Source organism: Porites lutea, chromosome 9 (genome assembly GCF_958299795.1).
Source record: "Porites lutea chromosome 9, jaPorLute2.1, whole genome shotgun sequence".
In the NCBI taxonomy this organism is placed as follows: domain Eukaryota; kingdom Metazoa; phylum Cnidaria; class Anthozoa; order Scleractinia; family Poritidae; genus Porites; species Porites lutea.
In genome coordinates, this window is record NC_133209.1 from 24,342,537 (window position 1) to 24,357,252 (window position 14,716).

The 14,716-nt window shown below is 49.7% G+C and overlaps 2 protein-coding genes across 2 annotated transcripts; one reads left to right on the top strand and one right to left on the bottom strand.

The window, feature by feature from the left end:
• Positions 1-7,970: 7,970 nt before the first annotated feature.
• Positions 7,971-9,674, top strand: LOC140949085 (uncharacterized). Its single transcript, XM_073398328.1, has one exon. The coding sequence runs from the start codon at positions 7,971-7,973 to the stop codon at positions 9,672-9,674; it is 1,704 nt and encodes a 567-aa protein (XP_073254429.1).
• Positions 9,675-10,818: 1,144 nt separating this feature from the next.
• On the bottom strand, positions 10,819-14,398 carry LOC140949086 (fibroblast growth factor receptor 1-like). The gene is made up of 6 exons (XM_073398329.1): positions 14,351-14,398; positions 14,175-14,238; positions 13,403-13,413; positions 12,833-13,115; positions 12,098-12,399; positions 10,819-10,998 (listed from the first exon to the last, which is right to left on the bottom strand). Exons 1-6 carry the CDS (start codon positions 14,396-14,398, stop codon positions 10,819-10,821), a joined length of 888 nt encoding a protein of 295 aa, XP_073254430.1.
• Positions 14,399-14,716: the final 318 nt, after the last annotated feature.

The window sequence follows — 14,716 nt, forward strand, 5'->3', positions numbered from 1 at the left end:
AATGGGGACAAGGAAAGAACTGCACGTTGTTCCTGTTCAACAATGTGCAAAGTGGAAAAGCCGATGACCCCCAGTATCGCAACCCCCGTCAATCGGGCAATGTGCGACTGATCATTGATTTTGCGGCTGCCGTCAATCACAACATCACCGTGTTGGTATGGAGCGAGTATGAAAACATGTATGAGATCAATCATATGGGAGGTATAAAGTACAACATCAATGGCTGAGATTGTTTCAGAAGACAGAAGACACCGATCATGGAGTTTGTGGCGCTCAGTGATACTGTGTTGCGAACGTTGGCCCTAGAAGATCCCAAATTACGACGCGTGTTTCATGGCGTGTACCCAGCGGACCAGTTACCCCGTTCACCCTCTATGTCCGCCCGTCAAGCGTACATTGTCAACACTGATCCTGCGGGAGAACCGGGACAACATTGGTTGGGCCTGTGGACGGAACAGAACAAGTGCGAGGTCTTTGACAGTTATGGTCTACCCCTGCATGTGTACACCAACCCGGACCTGCACCAATGGTGGAGTCAATGGAAGCACCTGATCCGCAGTGACATGACCCTGCAAGCCCTGGATAGTCAGACCTGTGGCCATTATGCGTTATTTTTCTTGAAAGCCCGAGCCCAAGGCCGGTTCTATCAAGACTTTTTGGGGCAATGGAGTTGCGACAATTTAGTGTTGAATGATCAGAAAGTGGCCGACCAGTTGAAACGGGTGATTAAACAGGAAGTACAAGATGAAGTCGATGCCCGACCTGAAGGGGGGCAAAAGAATGTGAGCCGCCAGGCCTTTATGCTTTGTAATCATTGTGAGTGTTAAAATAAAAACCCATAAAAACGAGGTGTGTGGTGAACGACTGGTCATTGTGTCTCATCATGATTACTCGAGCTGATGTACAGCGTGTGATCGATGCCTTTCTCTTAGAAGAAACCCTGTATTGGTGGTTACACCCCATTGAACGGGTCCAAACGGTCCAAGGCGTCGATGCCTGGGATGGATATCATTGGTTAATGACCCGACAACTGGCCCAAGACCAGGACTGGGTCTCCCTCAAACACTACATGGACACGATGAGTGAAACGCATTTAAGAGAGACCATGGAAGGACTGATTCAGTTCGAATCGCCACGACTCTACCGCGAGTATTGGACGGCATGCCCAGTCGCAGACCAAGACGACGACGACGACGCGCTTCCTCCCGACGACCCCGTTTTCGTCAAAACGGGCGCGGGATCATGACCGTGTTGGCCAAAGCGTATAAAATCGGCCACCGACTGGGACGTAGCAAACGGTATAAACGCATGGGTGCTAAAGGGGCCACGGGTCATTATCGACGTCTGCCTCGACCGTGGGAAGGATGATCCGACACCCCAGTAGTGTGATTGTGGCTGGCCCGTCGGGTAGTGGCAAGAGCGAGTTAGTGGAACAATGGTTACGGTACCTCAACGTGTTTCAAGTCAAACCCAACAAGATCGTCTATGAGTACGACCGATGGCAACCCCGGTTCGACCGTATGCAAAAGAAGGATGGGATTCAGTTTCATCGCGGGTTACCGGACCCCCGTCATTTGACCCAATGGTTTGGCCGGACGCGCGGCGGGGTGCTCGTCTTGGACGATTTGATGGAAGAAGGGGGACAGGACAAACGCGTGTTGGATTTGTTCACCAAAGATTCTCATCATCGCAACATCACCGTCTTGTATTTGACGCAAGATTTATTCCCGCCTGGCAAATTTTCCAAGACCATTAATCGCAACGCACATTACATTGTGGCCTTCAAGAATCCCCGGGATCAAACGGGCATACGAACTATTTTACTGCAAGCCTTTCGTGACCGATGGCGTCAAGTCTTGCGCCTATTTAAACGCATCACGTCCCGTCCCTTTGGCTATTTGATGTTGGATGTGCATCCGGCCTCGGATGATCGGTACCGCTTGTGGAGTCATTTAACGCCCCGAGAAGGCAAGGCGCAAGTCCATACCCTCCCCGTGGATGTCCCTGCCGTTCGAAAACGAGCTGCAACGAGAACTCGCCAGGGTCCGTCGGCAAAGAGAAGGCGGACAACAACGTGACTTATCGGTCCGCATGGACACCCCGACCTTCTCGCCCGCCGGGGTGGGCTCCCCCACCGCACCTCCTCCCTTCCAGGACCTCAGTAGCATGACGGACATGGTGACCGAATTGACCCGACCGGTCGATCGAACCCAATTGGATCAAGACATTGAGGCGTTTAACTTGACCTACCCGGTCAATGTGGACGATGCCTTGGAGGCTTTCACCTTACCCCCCGTGGCAGGCACAGGCACTACCACCACGGCACCGCCACCTCCACCACCACCACCCTCTATCACCACCGCTCCCACCACGACAGCCACCCAAACCCGTCCCACGACGTCCACCAGCTCCAGACGACCCAGACCACGCCCTGTCACCACCGCCACGACCACCACGGCTCCCTCCTGCCCCTCCACCGCTCGACGCAGTGCTGGAGCAGGCACCAGGACCACCACCTCCACGGTGACGACCGCTACGGGTCGTCCCACCATCGCTGCCAAACAACCGCGACGACGTCCCCGCGTGCCCTCTCCACCGTCCCCCGATTCCTCCCCTCCGTCGGAGGACGAGGATGAAGATGATGACGAGGACGATCGACGGCGAGGATTAAGGCGACGGTTGGATTTGCTGAATGAAGATGCTCAAGAACGGGCTCAAGGGAGACGCATTCGCAATATCACGCATACCAATACCGTCACCACCGTGTATGAAGAGGGAGGGCGACCTTCGGTACGACGCACGTCCACGCGAACCTCCAGTCCAAGTCCACCCCCTGCACCACCCCGCCGTGGCCGTGGCCGTGGCCGAGCCCGTGGACGGGGTCGACGCCCGTGACTATGAAAAAAAGATATAAAAACAGGGTCCTTCCTTCGACTGTCCCAGAACCATGTGTGGCCGATGTCGAAGTGGTATGGCCCCTAGACGCAAACGCAAACGCACCACGACCCGACGTCGACTCCCTGCCAAACGACCACGGCGTGTGACCTACAGTCAAGTGGGGGGTGTCGCGTCCGGTCTGCCTCTTGGGATTCTCAAAGCCGGGTATGGGATCACCAAAGCCATCGGGGATCATCAACAAAAGCGAGCCAAAGCCATTATTGACAAACGCACACGAGAGTGGGAATCTGGCAAACGGAAACGCTATGCGGGGGAATCGTTTGTTTGTTCCATCATGTGAAAAAAAAAATAGTATAAAAGGCAAGAGGCGTGTTCCTCCGTCAGACAGACAAGGGATCCCCATGTACTGTAGTCAACGACGACGAAAACGACGCCGAAAGCAACGAGGGGGTATTCTCCCCCTCCTCCTCCCTGCTGTCGCTGCAGCCATAATAATGAAGCGCAAGAAAAAAAAAAAAAGTGGGCAAGACCACTGCAGCGCAATGGGCGGCCAATCAACGACGGGTCCGGCGAATGTTAGGTCGAACGGGTTGGGGCGGTTTTGAAACGCTGAGAAGGCTATAAAAGAAACGCCAGGTGGGGAACAAGACTCCAGTTGAGGATGGTCCGTGGACCCAATGGACGCCGACATCGTTATGTCCCCCGAAAGCGACGTCGTCGACGCGGTCTGCAACGCGGAGGTAGGCTACCGCTGTTGGCAATGGCTCTCTCGCCTTTGTGGCTCAGGAAATACAAACCAAGGATCCGTCTTCGTCGACCGGACTAGATCCCCTCGCAAGGCCATTACGTTGTCGTTAGAGTGGACTGAGGAGATCGAGGCCGCGTTGTGTCAGCGATGTCGACGTCATATGCAACAGCATTATCATGGGGAACTGTGTCGCCAGTGTGGGACCCAATTTACCATAAATAGAGCTGGGTCGTGGCAATTCCTCAACCTTTAGCATGGCGTGGCGCATGGAACGTCAAGCCCCGTTCTTGAAAAGTGTCTTACAAGAAGCCAATCAACATAAACGACAAGAATTGTTGCGGATGGCGAATGCGGATCAGATCAATGCCATCAGTGAATTGGTGATGAACACTCTCCGTGGCACCTTGCCCCGCTCTCGACATACCATCACGTTGCTCAAACCCCACGCCCAGAGTTTACGCGCCATGGCCAAACCCGCGCATTCGGTGAAACGACGACGCGCCATCATGATGGCTCAAACAGGCGGCGCCCTCTGGCCTGAACTCTACCGATGTTATAAACGTTGCATGCGCTAAAGGAGACACGTCAGTTGCACTATGGAACCCGAGATGGTGAGCACCACGGTGGACAACGCCCCTGCTTTTTTACAATTAAAAGAGAAGTACAAACAAGAATTGGTGGAAGACACCCGCTTGGCCAAAGCCGCGGATTTGGCCGCCAAACAACATGTCCTCCTGACCAGTGATGTCCCCGATGCCTGGAAACGGCCTCAAGTCAAAGCCGTGAGCCGTCAGTTACGCCATTGGACCAAAAAAGTGCGCCAACCGTTTGGGGCCCCTACGGGTGGTGTGAACGCAGCAGGGGCCACGACCCCCGGCGACGATGAGTTTGAGGCGGGCCCTATGCAAGCGTGGTTCACGCAATTGGTCAAGGCAACCCAGGGTATAAAACAAGGGTCCACGCCTGCAGGACCCAGAAAACCACCCGTCCCGCCTAAACCGAACATCACCCCCAGTGCCAAAAAGAAACTCAAGTTTACGCCCCAAGTGAGCAGTGCAGACTTGGCCGAAGGGTTGCCTGGTACATCGACCTCGACCTCGATCTCTTCCACGCTCTCTCCAGCTATTAAGAGAAAACTTAGAAAGAAAGCGTCTGAAGTGGCCAAAAAGAAAGCCGCTGGTCTGGCCAAGAAAGCGTTGGATTGGAAATCGTGGAAAACCCCGTGATGGGACGGAGACGCCGTGTTGCTGCCGCCTCCCGTGCCCGACCGAGGCGGCGACGACGACGATCGCAACGCGGGGGCAAGTTATTTGATGTGCAAAACCTCCTCAACAAGACGGGCATTGAATTTCATTGGCCCGGTTATCAGTACATGGGACCTGGCACCCATTTGAAAAAAAGATTGGCCCGTGGGGATCCCGGCATCAACCGGTTAGACAGGATTGCGAAAGTGCATGACATGGACTATGATAAAGCCAAGACATTGAAAGATAAATGGGTGGCGGATCGCAAGATGATTGCCAAGATTGATCAACTCCCTGGCCGCAAAACCCTGACGGAGCGCATTGTTAGACGCATCATGAAAACCAAACTTCGATTGGGCATGTGATTACATTAACACAGTCATAAAAAAAGACAACATGGTTGAATTGTCACAACACTTATTTTAATAAAACTCATTCTTGTTCTTACAAATACTGGTCCATTTGCTGTAATGCGTACGCCCGAAGGGTTTGTACAGGGTCCTCCTCAGGCTCGGACTCGGCCCAGTCTAACGGCAACCACGGGAGGGGAGAGGGACGCTCTAATTGCTCGTCCAACCATTGCCATCGTTGACGCCGAATCGATTCCACTCGTTGCTCGTACTTTTGTTTCTGCAAGGCTCTCCACCCCTCCTCGCCCAAGACTCGCTTTTTCTCTGCTTGCAACGCCGCCGTTCATTCAACCAATGTTTGTAGGCCTCGTAGGTCCCCTCCTCCTTCATTTTCTGCATCCAGTTCCTTTGGCATTGCGCGTTCTTGCGTTTCACCTCATTGCGCTTTTCCTCCGACATGGCATGGTAGCGTCGCATACCCTCTTGGACCTTTTTTTTTTTGAAGGCCTCGTACTCCCCGTTGGCTTTCATCCGCACCATGCGTGCGGTGTAACGACGACGGTTGAGGGCCTTCACCTCCTCGATTCCGTTGACAGCCGCATATTGTCGTTGCCGATACAGTTTTTGAGTAATCCTATTGGTCTCGGGATCCCTCTTTTTGCGCCGCTGGCTCGATCCGGGCGTATCCATGCTCCACTTCCAGTAATCGGGCGGCACACACGTCTGCCAACGCCCGTAATTTTCGGAACGGACTCTCTCTGGTCTGTCGATCCCTGGCACGACCGTCTCGCTGTTGCTGTACAATGTGCTCGCGGTTCCGATGATAGTAGTCCCGATTCAAGCAGCGTACATAGGCTGCGTTTTTGGCTCGATATCGGTGGCAGGCCAGTCGGTTTGCTTCTCGGGCTTGCGCTTTCTGTTCTGGTGTAGGGGCTGGTTTGGGTGGACGGGGTGGTTTCAACTTTTTCTGGGCCGCCCGCCGTTCACGCTTCTGTTGTAACAATCTCTCTTTGTTTTTCATGTACCACTCATGCTTCAACTGTTTCGCTTTCTCTGGATTTTTGCTGGGCATCTCAAACGCAACTGACGTCTGTTCTGGACGATGGGCTATTATCTAAGGTTCCCTCCACCAATCACCGATCTCGGTCCAGGTCTAGAGGAGATGGAAGGAGTCTGTACCCATGGGGGGGACCACCCCTGATCTTCCTCCTGTCGATCAAACCCTCACCTGACTCTCACCTGAGCTTTGTCCACCAATCCCAGCGCGTGAGGGATCACGTGGTTCGGTCTATAAAAGTCCACGTCCAGCGCGGGAAATTTCAAACTGTTACCCCCGTCATGGCGGAGGAGTATCACTTCAGTGACGATGAAGAGGGGGATGCTCTGTTGGACCGCGCCTATGATCGGTGGGAACAGTTGGGAGGGGCTGCCGCCCGTGGCCCTCTCTTTCAATTCACCATGCAACCCATCGGTCGACGACGCCGCTGGCGTGATGTAGTGGAACGCGCCCAATTCAATGCGCAATTACGGCAATTGCGGGATCCTGTCCCTGGGGATAATACTGGCATGGCTTTGACCGAAGCGTTACACCAAGCCATTGAAACGGAACTCGGTCGCGCGCAGCGACCTGCCCATCATTTTGTCAATTTTGCCATTACAGCGCATGGGTCCACCCATGCTTATCAAACAGCCAATTTTACGGTGGGGGAGTTTTTACAACGCACGGCTCGTTTGGATGAGATGTTAGCTACCTTGGCCGGCAAGTTGAATAGCAATGAAGCCTTCAACCCCGATCGCGGTTTCCAAGTGGATGTGGTGTTTGTCTCCATGCCCTGCCCAGGGTCCGGTCGGCGTAAACAACGCAATGTGGGACGTCTATGCCTGGATCGAGACAACAAGAAAAAACAAAGCATTATCTCCATCCGAAACAGAGATGCCCTATGTTGTGCTCGCGCTATCGTCACCATGCGAGCCCATTGCCATAAAGACCAAGGCGTGGATGGGTTTCGCGACTGGGACAATCTCAAACGTGGTCGTCCTGTGCAGTTACGACAAGCCCAGGCCTTACATCAGCAAGCGGGGGTGGCTGAGGGTCCCTGTGGTTTACCCGAGCTGCGTCAATTTTAACAGGCGTTGGGGCCTCACTATCAATTGCTGGTGATGACCCGGATGAAACCGTTTTTTCTGATCTTTAAAGGACCTGACGCTCCTCATCAGATTCGTTTACTGAAATCCAACGATCATTTTGATGGTTGTACGTCCTTTCCTACGTTTGTCAACCGCTCCTATTATTGCCTGGACTGTGAACGAGGGTTCAACACCAACGACCGCACTAATCACACTTGTTAAGGGAGACGCTGCTCCGCGTGCGGTCGATTTGATTGTCAAGATTATGTGCGCGGTACCCGCCCCACGGAGTATTGCAGTCTGTGTCACCGAAAGTTTTACGGTGGGTATTGTAAACGTCATCATGAAGTCACTAAGCAATGTCAATCCATCAAAACCTGTCTCAAGTGCCAGGCCGAGTACACGGTCGTCCCTAACAAACGTTACCAGTGCGGGTATGCCAAGTGTCCCGTCTGTCAGGAATGGGTGTTCATCCAGGACCACAAGTGTTACATTCAACCCGTGGTGGAGCAGGAGAATGAGGAGCCAGAACCAACCGAGGAGGGGGGAGGTAGCATGGTGGCGCCACCCCCTCCCCTGTTTGTTTACGCGGATTTTGAAGCCATGCAGAATGCGGAAGGCGTGTTTGTGGCCAATTTGTTGTGTTATTCGTCTAGTGAAGAAGCCACTATTCATGTGTTGGACGGGGAAGACTGTGCCCTACAATTTTTGCGCGATTTGGATGATCTCACGAACCTCCCGGACACAGAGGGTGAGCGGGAGATTCTCGTGGTGTTTCACAATTTGAAAGGGTTTGACGGCATGTTCATTTTGCACGAACTGTACCAGCAACAACGCGAAGTGGTGGATCAACTGACGGTGGGCGCTAAAGTGTTGTCCTTCAGGAGCGGAGCTGTCAAATTCATTGACTCGTTGTGTTTCTTGCCCATGCCACTCGCCTCTTTTCCCAGCACCTTCAATTTGACCGAATTAAAAAAGGGCTTCTTTCCCCATTTGTTTAATACCCCGGATCATCAACAGTATGTGGGCCGCATCCCCGATTTGGAATTTTACGATCCCGAGAGCATGATGGCCAAAAAGAAAGACGAACTGACGCGTTGGCATGCGGATCAAGTCCGTCGCAATGTGCCCTTCCATTTCCGTCAAGAAATGATTGACTATTGGAAATCGGATGTGGCTCTGTTGAAAGCGGGGTGTGAAGCTTTTCAGCAAGAATTTGAACGGCAGGCTGGCTTCAATCCCATGGCCAAGTGTATCACGATTGCCAGTGCCTGCAATCTGTATTGGCGCAAGCACCATTTGACCCCTGACACCATCGCTGTCGAACAACTAGGGGGTTGGCGAGGGGCCCAAGTCAACCAATCCCTCAAGGCCCTACAATGGCTGTACTATCAAGAACATCAAATTCCCAAGGAGGGGGCCAGTGCCGACCGCATTCGACACGTCCGGAATGGGGGCGAACAGTCGGTCCGAACTATCGCCAACAGCTATTTTGTCGATGGCTACGATCCCCTGACCCGAACCGTCTACGAGTTCCACGGATGTCTCTACCATGGCTGTCCCCGCTGTTATCCCAGCAGAGACGCCACACATTATGCGGTGCCGGATCGAACCGTGGAAGAACTGTATCAGTCCACGCTCTCCAAACGCATGGCTCTGCTTCGAGCGGGTTACACAGTGATCGAAATGTGGGAGTGTGACTGGGACCGATTGGTTGATGACGAGCCCGCTGTATCTCAGTTTCTGGCTTCCTTCGATCTGGTGGCTCCCCTGGAACCCCGCGAGGCCTTTTTTGGAGGTCGAACCGGCGCGGTGGCCCTGCATGCGGTGGCTGGGGAGGGCGAAGAGATACGCTATGTGGATGTGACCTCTCTTTACCCGTGGGTGAACAAGAACTGCCCTTACCCCATTGGTCATCCCAAGATCATCACCCAACCTGCAGACCAGTCTCTGGGTTCCTATTTTGGATTGGCTACTGTGGACATTCTTCCCCCGGCTGGTCTGTTCCACCCTGTCTTGCCTGTACGCTGTGGCCAAAAGCTCACCTTTCCTCTCTGCCGTGCATGTGTCCAGACAGAGCAGGCCCAACCCATGTTGACCAGAACCCATTATTGCCCTCATTCGGACGCTGATCGCATGCTACGCGGAACCTGGTGTACGCCCGAACTGGTCAAAGCCGTGGAAAAGGGGTATACCCTCATCAAGATCCACGAAGTCTGGCATTTTCCCCCCGAACAACGCCAAACAGGTCTTTTCGCCCCTTACGTCAACACTTGGCTGAAGTTGAAACAAGAATCCGCGGGGTGACCCAGCTGGTGTCAGACCCTCGAGCAGAAACGAGAGTACATTCTTCGCTACCTGGAACGAGAGGGTATCCGACTGGACATTGCCAGCATTGCCAAAAATCCTGGTCGCAAGGGTACCGCCAAATTGATGTTGAACAGTTTCTGGGGCAAGTTTGGGGAGCGGATCAACAAACCCACCACCGTCACTGTCAAGGACCCCGCCCATTTGTTCAATCTCATCTCCGATGCGGCTCTCGATCTCAGTACTCTCCGTCTCTGTACCGACGACATCTTGGAGGCTGTCTACACCAGTGTCCAAGACAATGCCGTCAAAGGCACCAAGACCAATATCTTTGTGGCGGCTTTCACGACGTGTCATGCTCGACTCAAGCTCTACGAGTCCCTGGACATCCTTCAACAGCAAGTGCTTTACTATGATACCGACAGTGTTGTGTACAAGTGGCGTCCCGGTCAACCCTCTATCACCACGGGTGATTTTTTGGGGGACATGACGGATGAATTGGACGGGGATGTTATCACCGAGTTTGTTTCGGGGGGCGCTAAGAATTATGGGTACCAGACCCGTGGAGGTAAAGTGGTGTGTAAGGTCCGCGGTTTCACCTTGAATGTTCGGGGGTCGGCCATTCTTAATTTCCACACGATGAAAGACAATATTCTCTCGGAACTAGACTCGCCTCAGGACTCTCGCCGAAATTTGAACATTACCACTCCTTATTATTTCAAACGGGATCTAGAGAAGAAACAAATTCAAGTGGTTCCGCGTGTGAAGCAGTATGGGTTGGTGTTTGTCAAGCGCGTCATCGATGTGACCACCCGATCAAGCTTTCCCTATGGCTACGAGAGGATTGGGGATGAACTTGATCTTGTATTAGATTTGTAAAAAAGGGCGTGACGTCACTCGGGCGTCACACACGTCCCGCTTGTTACCAGGTTCTACGCGGTCATTAAAACTATGTGAACAATGTGGATCAAACACTTGTGTGTGTGTGTGCTCTTTACCCCATGGGGTCACGTGAACATTCATGCCCAAATATGGGGTTTTGTGACGTCAATAAGTCACATGGGCTAAATGCTCGATTCTGATTGGTTGAAAATTTTTTTGCTGCGCTCTGATTGGTTAGGACCTAGTGTAGCCATCTATACTACTAGTACTCCCTCAAAAACAATGATTCTATCGCCATCCACTTCATTGGCAAAACATCACTGTTCATCTTCACGTATAAGACACTCTTGTAAATATCTCGAGCGAGACCAAAGTCAGCGATCTTCATGACGTAGTCTTCTCCAACAAGAACGTTTCTGGCGGCCAAGTCTCGGTGAACACACTAGATAAAACAGGTATGGTTTGAAAAAAGAAAAGCAAAAACAAATCAGAAACAAAAAGGAAAAAAAGTAAAATAAACTAAACATCACAGTACAAACAGGAAAAACAATACCAACAGAAAAGTGCACACGCTACAGAAGGTAAAAGTAAATAAAAACTAAACATTGTCAAACACTGCTCTTCACTTACTCTAGAACACTGAATTGTTTTGAGGAACCAACGCTAGAGGCACTATCGTCAGCGCTTCTTTCACTCCTGGTCCATGGCTGATTTAATGTCACAGCTGTTGTGCTCAATTTCTAATCCTTTGCGCGAGCTTTTGACTACTGAGGTCTCCTCTCTGCGTGTTACTTTACTATTTAACAGTCCTTTTTAAATTGTATTGTGTAATCATAATAATCTCTTAAAGTACGAATACTCGAACCTGGGCTTTTGGAAGAAGATTATCCTATCACAACGGTTTTTGAAAACAAAAGATTCTCATAAATTTGAGGGCTGGTTCCTGAGAGGTGGGGTAAGTTCAAACGGTTTCAAAGTCTTAACAGTTTCATAGTTGAACTTTGAATTTTATTGGTCCTTTACAAAAAGAAAAAACAAACAAAAGAAAAAACAAACAAACAAACAAACAACGGAATTGATTAAATAATACTCGTTCACTGGTGCCCCGGTTCAAGTAGTCGCACTGTAAAACGAAAACAACAAACAAACAAACACTGGATAGGCACAGATTTAGAGTCGAATGACCGATTTAAATCACGATAAAACTCCTTGAAGCCAAGCGGAGAATAAAACTCCTTGAAGCCAAGCGGAGAATAAACCTTTTTAGCTTGTATGGTTTGTTAGCAATTTCATATCCGTGATGGTACCCCAGAGAACCGTTCCTTTCAAGTGTTGTCCTTTGCTCGTGCATCCACGTGGATATGTATGCATAATTTATGAAAAGACAAAACGCAAATTCCCCTGAGAACATCACGTGGTGTGAAATGGGAAAACAAAACATACGAGCTAAAAAGGTCTATTACTACCAAGAGCCATTATGGCTTTTTTTAGATCTGAATTTTCTTGAGAAATTTGGGAATCCTTAAATAGGAGAACAATACCTGTTTAGACGCCAGGTATCCCATTCCACGGGGTATTTGGTAGGCGTAGCCCACAAGATTTGATATATTCAATCCTTTCTCTGGGTCACTCGCAGTCGTAGACCAGATTGTTTCATAAACATCTCGCTTGCCTCGTAAGAACTTTAGTAAACTCCCATGTGGTGCATATTCCAGAATGACAAGGAAACGATCTCGCTTGATACAAGCACCAAGGAGGTTTACAATGTTTCTATGTTCTCCAACGTAAATTAGAATTTTCAGCTCTGATGCCAGGTCTCTTACTTCCTCCGCAGTAGCTCCCCCTGAAGTGCCAAAATATCGTACTCGCTCAGTTGAAAAAACAAAACGAAGTTTCCACAGGGTCTAGGGGAGTTCAAGCAGTTTAACTGGGCACAAAACTCAGCAATAGAAATGAGCACGAACGGTCCTCATGCATGAGAGAGACCCCATGCAAATTGCCCACCCGACCCATGCTGAATCCAAGGGCATGGCTGGAGTGTTTTCGAGTCAGGTACGCACAGATTCCCAAATCAACCCTACTTTTCTTCCAAATCATTTCCGCGCAGGTAACCTGGTAACTCCCCCCTTCCCTACAGATTACCAGCTGCTATTAATAATTATAACGTAAATTCCTTTTTCTCCCTTTCTATCTCCCCCCGAAAAGTACCAGCCATCCTTGCTCCAAGGTAAATGTTACAGAACTTGAAAGAGGGATCTCTTGACTTGAAACATTACCTTTAACAGTCTTAACAGCTACAGTGGTCTTCGTGTACGCACTGCCTCTGGGATCATGGCCGTCTCTGTATCGACGAAACATTTTAGGTCGTCGCCGACTTTTCGTTTGACTTTTGTCTCTGGGACTAAAGTCGTCTATTCCTATAGCCTCTGCTTTAATGACTTTCCCGAAGGCCCCTGATCCTAGCACCTCCCCAAGGATAAGCTTGTCCTCAGGAAACTCGAAATCAGGGTCATAAGGGAGATCATTACATTGTTCAAGCAGTGTGCGATTAGGGTCAATCTAAAACAATCAAGAAAATAATATTTTATTACTTGACGTATACAATAGGGACCTAGGCAACGGTAACTTCATTCCGTCCAACTGGAAACGGTTTGGTTCATGAGTATTACCTGAATCGAGGAGCCCATTTCAGGGCAATTGATCACTTTTTGAACCGAGTCAAAGAATAAACAAAGTTTACTTTAAAAAGTAGACTTAAATCTATGGCCGCTCCGCAAAGAAACTCGGCGCTTCGTTCACTGTAGGTCGACAAAAAAACAAAACGTGAGTATTTTTGCGGAACATACCTGTCCGTAGCCTGCAATGAAATGAACAAAATGTCAGCAATCTTTACTATCTGTGAGCATACATGTATTTTAAAACGAGGAGCAATCTATGGTTAACATTTTGCAAATTATGACTGTCGACTGGCCTCGAACAAGCAACTCAGATGCTGATGAATCAATTTATAATAATTCTCAAAAGTGCCCACCGCCGTGAGATTTTACACGTATGTAAAGTGGCCATAGGTAGAGCCACTCTGCAATTCCAAAAGGTTACCACAGAGCAGAAGCAAAAGAGAGTCGACAACGGTAACGAGAAGGTAAAAACAGCTGCGGGATTAACAACCAAAAACGACAACTTTGCACGGTCCATCAAACTTAATTGCACGACTACGACGTGAAAAATTAGTCCCAATGCCCGTTTTACAAAGGAAGTTAACCGGCACTGACGATAAATTTTTTATTCCCCTTTTTAACTTGGCTGCCCATAAGAAATTCAACTACTCCACGTAAAATCACCTACATTTCACATGTCAAAGGAGATGAAGTTTGAAAGATCGCAAATTCATGTCATTTTCGCCTTCATGGTTGCCGCTTAAACTTCCTAGTGTTGATACAACCGGTTGAACAAAGGTTGAGAGACTTTTGCTGATAAAACCTCTTTCCTAATTTGATCGCTCCTCGGAGACAAAATTTTCACAAGTAAAAGAAATCCCTCTCGTCTGTTTTTCCGCGTTCAAAGTTGTCATTGTAGGTGTTGAATATGATCTTGGAATGGGAGGGGTGTGAAATTTACGCAGTCCAACAAACATCATTTTCAGCCAAATAAGTCTCACAATTAGTAAGGCACTGTGCCTGAGCTATAAGACATGAGACTTTAATAAAGTTCATCATCATAAGTTGCAGCATATAAGCAGGCACTAGTTCTTATGTAGTAACTTCAATTTAAGCTCGTTTTACATGGTACTTTACCTGGTGTTTTCCAGTGTATACTGGAAAAAGCTGATTACGATACTCCATAATCTGCTACTGCTGATGGCGTATAAAGCAAAAGAAGGCGAACCCCAGGACGATACAGAGGAAAAGGATTGCTCCAACAACAGAAAGGGCAACGGTGGCTTCCTTACTAAGAACTTCTATTGGAGATAGATTTGGGTCGGAGCTGGTTGACACTAGAAAATATTCAAAGACAATATCGCTTATTGCTTCAATTAAATTACATTATTATTCATTCAAAATATTTCCCCAATTCTTATTGGCTAAAAGCATACGCATAATTCACCATAACCAATTACTGATGACCAAATTTGGAAGAATTTTGAGTTTAACAAGGAAATG